The sequence below is a fragment of the Cebus imitator genome, unplaced genomic scaffold (genome assembly GCF_001604975.1).
Source record: "Cebus imitator isolate Cc_AM_T3 unplaced genomic scaffold, Cebus_imitator-1.0 Scaffold613, whole genome shotgun sequence".
Lineage (NCBI taxonomy): Eukaryota > Metazoa > Chordata > Mammalia > Primates > Cebidae > Cebus > Cebus imitator.
Window position 1 is genome coordinate 759 of NW_016107928.1, and position 9727 is coordinate 10485.

The 9727-nt window shown below is 38.0% G+C and overlaps 1 protein-coding gene across 1 annotated transcript in view; it reads left to right on the forward strand.

Moving 5' to 3' along the window:
• Nucleotides 1-338: 338 nt before the first annotated feature.
• LOC108294955 (peripheral plasma membrane protein CASK-like) overlaps nucleotides 339-9727 on the forward strand; it is an 87693-nt gene continuing 78304 nt past the window's right edge. Inside the window, exons 1-3 of the mRNA XM_037734405.1 lie at nucleotides 339-710; nucleotides 821-929; nucleotides 1887-1978. Of these exons, the coding sequence (XP_037590333.1) occupies nucleotides 339-710; nucleotides 821-929; nucleotides 1887-1978 (573 nt within the window). The remainder of the gene's footprint in view (nucleotides 711-820; nucleotides 930-1886; nucleotides 1979-9727) is intronic.

The window sequence follows — 9727 nt, forward strand, 5'->3', positions numbered from 1 at the left end:
TTGCTGGGGTGTAATCAATAAAATTTCCCTGCATCCAGTGGTCCGTCAACCACTGTAAGATATCTCCTACCTTAAGGGAAGATGGCCTGAACCAGTGTATGTCTGCTAGCAGGAGTCTAATAAAACTGACAAATTTACAGACGAGACAGGACCACATACAAGAGTGACAGACAAAGGGTGGGTGCCCCCCAGATGGGAGACCAGTCAGATGCCTGCCCGGCCACTTTCTCGGAAGAATTTTCAGGGGCGTCTTGGCTAAGGTGTACCCGTATAATCCCCGGGCCTGGTCACCTTAGGATGGAAGTCCAAGTAGGGCAGCTCTGAGGTGAATCACCGTTATGCCCTACGACGCCCCAGTGGAACCGCGGGTGAAGGCCCACACAAGCCCTGTAGCCTTTCAGCCGTGGGACTACATATATACACACTCACTCACTCACACAGAGGTTACGGAAAACAACCGAACGCTGCCACCCACTATGCCAGCTACCAGGGGCGAACGCTGGTACCCTCTGCACCAGCTACCAGAGGCGAACGCTGGTACCCACTGCACCAGCTACCAGAGGGCTGCCACCCACTATGACAGCCACCAGAAGCGAATGCTGGTACCCTCTGCACCAGCTACCAGAGGGCTGCCACCCACTATGACAGCCACCAGAAGCGAACGCTGGTACCCACTGCACCAGCTAACAGAAGCCTCAAGTGACGTCTCGGTGAGGCTTGCCAGGTCAGAGTTGCAATGACTCGTCAGTCCCCTGACTCAGGCCCTTCCTTTGAACTAGTTCCCAGACCAGACTTACCTCCGGAGGATTTTTTCTTTTAGGACCCTGAGGAATTTCGGGTGAATGTCAGCCGAGAGGTCGCTTATCCTCCACGGTGGCTCTCCGGGGCCCTGGGAAAGAACAGGGGGTGCCTCCCCAGAGGCCCCCAAGGTGGGAGCGGCCGCCCGGGCGAGACTCTGAGATGGCTTTTGTCTGGTGATAACAAAAAGAGAATATCTCGCTGGGGACCTCCAAAATGTTGTATTGGACCAAGTGTAGAAAGTTAGTGCCAAGAGAAAAGTATGCCAGATTGCAGGGTCATTTTTATGCCGGCGACCACAGAGGACTCACGTCTCTCCAACCTGTGGTGTCAAAAGGCGGGTGCCACGACTTTTTATACCCGAAAAATCACCTTGGGTGTGGGGGTGAGGAGCGGGGATGGGGATGAAAAGGTTTCGGACATTCCAAGGGCTTGGGGATTCTGTGATTCACCTCCTGGGCGGAGACAAGGGCGGGGGTCTCCGGACATTCCAAGGGCCAGGGGACTTTTGTCATTCTGTTTGTTACTTCAGTGGTTTACAGAAGTCAAGATATACATTTGTTTACACATCGTCTGGGTGGTGATAGAAGTCACAGATTTTAGCAGTTACTGATAAGAAAAGGTAAGCAGCTTTACACAGTTTTGAGGAACAACCTAGCAGTTCTATTTACAGAGGCCAAGGACAGTAGTTATTGTGAGGAGAATGGGGCAGCCATTTTAACTTATTTAAAAAACAGTTTTGCATTTTATAAAATAGTGTTGCTCAGGTTCTGGCTCTAGGCCAGCACAATATCACAAATGAATGCATGCATGCATGCATGAAAGCTTAATTATCATGAATGAGATAAATCATCATTAGAATGTGCCCTTATACCCTACGTCTCATAAATAAGGCTTATTAAGCTCATTTCACAGCTAGCAGGCTACGTTTTAATAATATAATCAATGGAGAATTCAAGTGACTGCCATATAGAGAAATCTAATCATTTTTTTAAAATTAATATTTATAGGTGTTGTATTTGACCGAGTGTAGAAAGTTATCACAAGACAAAAGTATGCCAGATTTGCAGGGTCATTTATTATGCCAGCGACCACAGAGGACTCACGTCTCTCCAACCTGTGGTGCCAACAGGAGGGTGCCACGATTTTTTATACCCGAAAAACCACCTTGGGAGTGGGGGTGAGGGGCGGGGATGGGGATGAAAAGGCTTCAGACATTCCGAGGGCTAGTGGATTCTGTAAATTACCTCCTGGGCAGAGACAAGGGCGGGGGTCTCCGGACATTCCAAGGGCCAGGGGACTTTTGTCATTCTGTTTGTTACTTCAGTGGTTTACAGAAGTCAAGATATACATTTGTTTACACATCGTCTGGGTGGTGATAGAAGTCACAGATTTTAGCAGTTACTGATAAGAAAAGGTAAGCAGCTTTACATAGTTTTGAAGAACAAACTAACAGATCTATTTACAGAGGCCAAGGACAGTAGTTATTGTGAGGACAATGGGGCAGCCATTTCAACTTATCTAAAAACAGTTTTGCGTTTTATAAAATAGTTTTGCTCTGGTTCTGGCTCTAGGCCAGCACAATATCACATAGGTTTATGGGTTTATGGTATGCATTAAGGAAGGAACATGGCTATGACCAACTCTTGAGAAGCAGCTCTTAAAACTTTGGACTTTCAGGCTGGGTGCAGTGGCTCATTCCTGTAATCCCAGCACTTCGGGAGGTCGAGGCAGGAGGATCACTTGAGGTCAGGAGTTCCAGACCAGCCTGGCCAACATAGTAAAACCCCGTCTCTACTAAAAATACAAAAATTAGCTAGGCATGGTGGTGCATGCCTGTAGTCCCAGCTACTTCAGAGGCTGAGGCAGGAAGATCGCTTGAACCCAGGAGGTGAACGTACCAGTGAGCTGAGATCACACCACTGCACTCTAGCCTAGGGCATAGTTTTATGGACCATGGATTAACTAAGGCTAATTAATCCCACTGAGCCATTTTAGGAAATATCTTTACTATATTTATGTTATTTCTGTTAATAACATTCTAAATAGCTAGGTATGAAGCCATAATTTTAAGACTGACAAAAATAAACAGGATTAAGTGATTAAGTTCCTAAGAAAAACTAAAGATTATCTAGGACTTTATTTTTTCTAGTCATGTTCTTAAAATAATAAGCTCAACATTTGAAGAAGCATTATTAGAATTTGTTTAGAGGAAACAAAACTGCCAAATTGAAACATTTACATTAAAATGGAGAAGTACTGTGATTCTACTGAAAGGGAAATGCTTTCTGAAAGCTTTTTGAATTTGAATAAAACACATTTAGTTTAATCTGTAGTTAAGAACTGATCCAGAAAACTCTAAATATTTGCTATCCAAGTAGTTCCAGCCTGGCACACATACACAGCTTCTCATTTTGTGGGAAGAAATCCAGAGGAAGAGGAACTGCTTGATCCACCTTGTTGCAGTATGCCTGTATTAAAAAATTAAAAGCACTAGTGCTAAGATGATCTTCATATGAAATGTGTAGATCAATTAGTAAAGTACAATTTGACATTAGTTTGTTAGGACTGTTGTAACAAAGTACCACAAGCTGCATGACTTAAAGCAACAGAAATTGATTCTCTCATAGTTCTGGAGGCTGGATATTCCTAAATCAAGGTGTTGGCAGGGGCATGCTCCCTCCAAAGGACCCAGGGAAGAATCCTTCCTTGTCTCTTCCAGTTTCTGGTGGTTGCCTGCAATCCTTGACATTCCTTGGCTCGTAGATGCATCATTCCAATCTGCTTCCTTCATCATATGTCATTCTCTGTGCATGTGTCTGTATATTTACTTGGCCTTCTTGGAAGGACACCAGTCATTGGACACCCTAATCCAATATGACTTCATCTTAATTAATTGCATCTACAAAGACACTTATTTCCAAATAAGGTCACATTCTGAGGTTCTGGGTAGACATAAATTTTGGGTGGGGGACAATAGTCAACCCAATACAGCATGGAAAACTGATTTAACCCTGAATTAATTCTTCACATGTGAGTACAAATTATACAAATCTAATATAAAATAATGAAATGTTACCCTGTAATCCATTAATTATGCTTTCTTGGGAATTGGTGTTAAAGTATTATTTATGTCTTATAATTATATTTTGAATCAGTTATGGGTTAGAATTTGTATGTGATACATTGGATGGTCAGTAGATGGGTGAGTTTTTGATGGACTGAAAAAACCACGGTTTTCAGATAAAAAGCATTTCACAGATATTATTTGGTAGTAGTTTTCAGTCTTCTCAATTTCTAGTATAAATTTTCCTATTTAAAGAATAAATGTTTAGTTTGTAAATCACCAGTGTTGCAAAACATTGTTAAATGACACATCTCTCTGCCAAACTTTAACAACTAAGTTTTAAACATTAACTGGCCATCTGTCATACCTCTGAACAGCTGTTGGCATTTATTACACACTGCTGTTTCCATAGTAAATGCCCCCCCACACCTAATTAAGATTATTTTTGTGGGAAGTCAAATTATGTTTTCTGAAAATATAATTGGTACTTAGATTAACATAGCAGTTTATTGATGGATTTTTTAAATTGCAGTAGCAATTAATTTAGAAGTCTTTATAATATTAATTTATAAGTATACCTTTATAATAAACTTGGTAACTTTTAAATATTACATTAGCGATTAACCGATACTTGGAATCTTTCATATTTTGTATGGTGAACATCTTTTTTTATAATTTTTTACTGTTTAGGGAGAGTTAATATTTTTTCATCTGGCCTGAAGTTAGCCATGGAAAACTACAATTCTTGATTTACTATTTTGCTTTTTTGAGACTACATTAAATTAGTAGTCATATTTAGAAGAGCATATTTTTAGAACTCTGAAGTTTCCTAAAGGAAAAATTTGGAACTTCTACAGTAATCTAGTGATAATGTTTTTGAGCAATTTGGGGTCTAAGAAGTAAGTTAAATACAATGTTAGGTTTGGATATTTAAAGAGACTGCCAATCAGGAAATGCCAAAGCTAAGTTTCCCATGAATTTGTAGTCCAGTCAATTTGCATTTAAATGTCTAGAATAATAAAGCCTCTCTGAGGACCTTCAGAGGATGAGCTACTAGTAATTTCTCAGGGTCCCATCCAGTCTTAAGAGTCAGCTTTGGCAAATGTGAAACCAGCTGCATAGTGGGCCCCTGCCCAGTGGTTGTGGGCTTTGTGCTTCTTGCCTCCTGGGGCTGTAGACTGATGTGCATTGCTGCTCACTTTGGATTTGAGGGTCTCTCGGCTGTTTTCTAAGTGGATAGGCAAAACCTCTCATATCTGTTTCCCTCCATGTATTGAAGTATTATTGTCAGTGTAAAAGTATTGCATGAAACAAAATACCTGAAAGCTGGAAATACCATATGTTATGAATATTCTCAAAGTAGTTTTTCTTCTTTCTTAATGTAAATAAACGTCAATAAACTTAGCAAAAAAAAAAAAAAAAAAAAAAAAAAAAAAAAAAAAAAAAAAAAAAAAAAAAAAGCCACTAAGCATATGGTTCTTCCTTAAGCAACAATAGAAAACTGATACAGCCAGGAATAAAATGAAGATTGTCCACTCACCACTTCTAGTAAACATTGTCCCAGAGACTGGCCAGTGCAGCTAAGACCAGAAAAAGAAATTCAAGACATGAAGATTGGAAAGGAGGAAGTAAAATCATCCTTTCCCAGAGATGTTATCTTGCATGTAGAAAATACTAAGGAATCTACAAAAAATCTACTCGCACTTACAGGCAAGCTTAGCAAGGTCACAAGATATAAGATCAATATACATACATTATCTATATTTCTATATATCAGCAAGAAATAACCCAAAAGTAAAATTAAAGAAATATTCACAATATTATAAAACAAATAAAATAGGAATAAATCGAACAAAAAAAGTATAGGATTTGTATACTGAAAACTACAAAATGCTACTGAAAGAAAACTAAATAGATGAAGAGAGATATACTGATGGATTGGAGAACTCAATACTGTTAAGATGTCACTTGATCTTAGATTCACATTGATCTATAGATTCAATGCAGTCCCTATCAACATCCCAGTAGGATTTCTTTGTAGAAGACAATAAGGTGATCCTAAAATTTATATGGAAATGCCAAAACAATTTTGAAAGAGAAAAAAATTAGATGACTGATTTCAAAACTTACTATAAGATTACAATAATCAAAATAGTATGGTGTGGGTATAAGGATATAGACATACAGATCACTGGAACAGAAAAGAGTCCAGAAATAAACCCTCACATTTATGGTCAATTTATTTTCAACAAGATTGCCAATGCAATTACAGGGAAAAGGGGATAGTCTTTTTTTAAAAAAAAAAAAAATGGTCCTGGAGCAGTTGGAGATCCATATATACGCCAAGAAATAAATAGACCCTTCTCTCATACCATACACAAAAGAAAATTGCCTCAAAATGGATCATAGATTTGCTTTAGGAGCTTAAAACTATAAAACTTTTAAAAGAATGTAGGAGTAAATCTTCATTACCTTGGGTTAGGCAGAGAGTTCTTAGAGGTAACACAAGGGAATTTGAGGGATTAAGGAAATGTTCTAAAACTGGATTGAGATGGTGGTTGTACAACTGTATAAATTTACTATCATCCCACTAGATTTCACAGGGCCATTACACTAAATTAAAATTTAGCTTTGTGGCTAAGAATTTACCACTGATTCAAAAATACTGAATATGATTTTTTCTCCCAAGAACTGTTTTATTAACCAGTGTGTAGTTGGGCCTTATGGAAGAAGTCCAAATTGTGTTTTTTGTTTGAAAATGTTATGAATTACATAATTTTATATATTTTCAATTAGGAAGACACCTCAGAGCAACTTATTTTAGTTCATTCCTTCTACATTCCAGTACATATTTGCCATTTTCCAAAAATTCACAGCTTTTTGACCCTTTTTTAACATATCAATATTTTGGTCTTTTTTATTGTGATAAAATACATATAACATGAAATTTGCCATTTGTATTATGTTTAACTGTACAGTTCGATGGCATTGTTAAACAACCATCATCACTATGCATCTCCAGAACTCTTTCATCTTCCCCAACTAAATGTCTGTACCCATTAAATACTAACGCCCATTCACCCCTCTCCTTAGCCCCTGGCAACCACCCTTCTACTTTCTGTCTCTATGAATTTGACTACTCTGGGTACCACGCATATAAGTGAAATCATCCCGTATTTGTCCTTTTGTGTCTGGCTTATTTAGCATCACTTAGCATGATGTCTTAAAGGTTCATCCATGTTGTAGCATGTGTCAAAATCTTCTTCCTTTTTAAGGCTGAATAATATTCTATCGTATGTGTATATCACATTTTGTCTACTCATCCAATATTGATGTTTTGTGGTTGATAAGTATGTACTAGGAGAAACCAAATTCTCAGAATAAGACTGTCTAATAGTAGGGAATTCTGCCTTGTTCCATCTCCACACAATTACTCTTTCTAGGTTGCAAGTTAGATCCTAAGTTTTACATCTTTGCAAAGGAATGTGTGATTTTCACTGAAAGTATTACTGACTATGGAAGTCCCTCCGGTTTCCTTATTTGTTCAGATAAATTACTTCTTAAAACACAGTTTGGAATTTACTCTAGAATACCAAGAATAATGAATCAGCTTGTCACCAGTACCAGTGTTACCCACTGAGTGCCATTCTCTTTTTATGACACCATGATCAACTTTACCAAAAGGCAAAGGAATTTGCAAAAAGCCTTCAAAGTACAAGCACTGATTCTTCTTTATGCTAGTCTCAAGGAAAGGAGGGGTTTCCCCCTAGAAAGAATGTGATATGCTCAGTTAAAGAATGTTCAATGGAGTGGCTTGCAGCATTCATAATCCAAGAACATAGCTGTTTTCTTCTTTTTGTGGCCCTTCAAACATTATCTCATAAAACTCTTCTGCCAGACTGCCTTGTGTTATTCTCTTTAAATTTTTTGTGACAGAAATTCATTTTTGCTATAGCTACACCAAGTACAAATGCTTGGTGTTTACCTATGCAAAATAAAAATGCTAGCAAAAGCCAAAAATAATTAAATAAAATATCATCTGACACACTTAATGTAACATAAATGTTGTCTTTTAAAGCAGTACATTAATAATGGGATATTCATTTAGTGTAAATATCATTTAACTCTTGTAGTTGCTTAAGAAGAGCCAAGCTAGGAAATGTGATTTTAACACTTTAAAAAAAATAGAAAGGAAATTAATATCATAGTGAAAATTTCTCAAAGTTGGGCATGCTCTTATATCTGATATTAAAAATACCATATTTCAGAAGATTTTATTAAAACAAAATAAAATCTGCCTATATCATATCATCTAGTTTTTTTCCCTCATGCTTTCTTTTGCTGAAGGATAGGCATTATGATTTGTCTTTTACAGGGCTTAATTTTAGAGTTATTTGCTTACTTGAAAAAGGCATAGAAAACAGTCAAGTTAGGTCATCTGAGGCCAGTGTTTGAGTTTCTCAGAAATAGCTACCAACTGACCAGAAATCTGCCACACTGGCCTATGTTGTTAGGCCACCAAAAGGACAGTCTTCTTGGATTGAACTAGGAGGTCAAACAAGTCTTAATTTCTTGAATTCAAAAATAAATCCCTATAAGTGCAATGTTCTAATAAGATTAGAACAAAAGCAGCCCTGTATACAGACAAATAAAACCTAAACAAAACAAGGGCCTCCTTAGAGGTTCTTTTGTTGTCAGGATCCAAAGGATTTTTGCAACTTTTTCAGGAAATCTTGTATTGGCCCAGATACACTGATTTTTCACTTGCCTTTTTTGCTGACAGAAGAAAACTTTAATAATAGATTTAGAGCAGTGTATTACTAGGCCAGCTGCACTCCTTCTTGCACCTTCAAGTAAGGATATATTCCCCATCATGATTTTACTAAAACTTGATTTAAGCTAGCATTTCACTGCTAAGCTATTAAGCTAAAGCCTTCCTGGAACACCTAACTCAAGAGCATCCAGGAACATTCTTATTGGCTGCTAAATACAGTGAGCAGTTGTCCGTTACATGTCCATCTTCAACTTGAGCTATGTAGTACAAACTGGGCCATAGTATTGGGAGTAGCCCTGAACCTTAGTCCAGGGAAAATCTAAATTATAGGGTGGTACTCTGGCTGCTTGATTTCAGTCACTAGATTTAGGAATTTGACACACTTTTTAAGATGAGAAACAAATTTAGTTTAAGATTTATACAATTTGGCTATTTACATGTTTTCTGATCTTTTGGAAGGAAAGCTAACACATAGTACAAATTGTAATGATAATGTAAAAAAAAATGAAAGTATACCCTTCAAATGAATTGAGTTTGTCTCCATGCAGATAGTTATCTGTATGACTATTATTTGAGTGCTTTCAACTATTTAAAATAGTTAAATTGAGTTTTAGAAATTTTATGGAATATAAAATTTCAAGAAACACAATTTTTGGTGCTGGTAGGATAGGCATTCTTTTTACCTCAAAAAAGAAAAATGGCCTGAGTGATTTTGATTTCTTTTTGTAACTCGTAATATCCCAATGACACAGAACTGTGTTTAGATTTGTAAGAAGGATAGGTTATAGAAGTTCGTCCAGCCGGGTGCGTGGCACAGGTCTGTAATCCCAGCACTTTGGTAGGCTGAGGCAGGTGGATCACCTGAGGTCAGGAGTTTAAGACCAGCCTTTCCAACATGGTAAAACCTTGTCTCTACTAAAAAAACTATATAAAAATTAGCAGGCATGGTGGCGCGCACCTGTAATCCCAGCTACTCAGGAAGCTAAGGCAGGAGAATCACTTGAACCTGGAAGGTGGAGGTTGCAGTGAGCTGAGATCGCACCACTGCACTCCATTGTGGGCAACAGAGTGAGACTCCATCTCAAAAA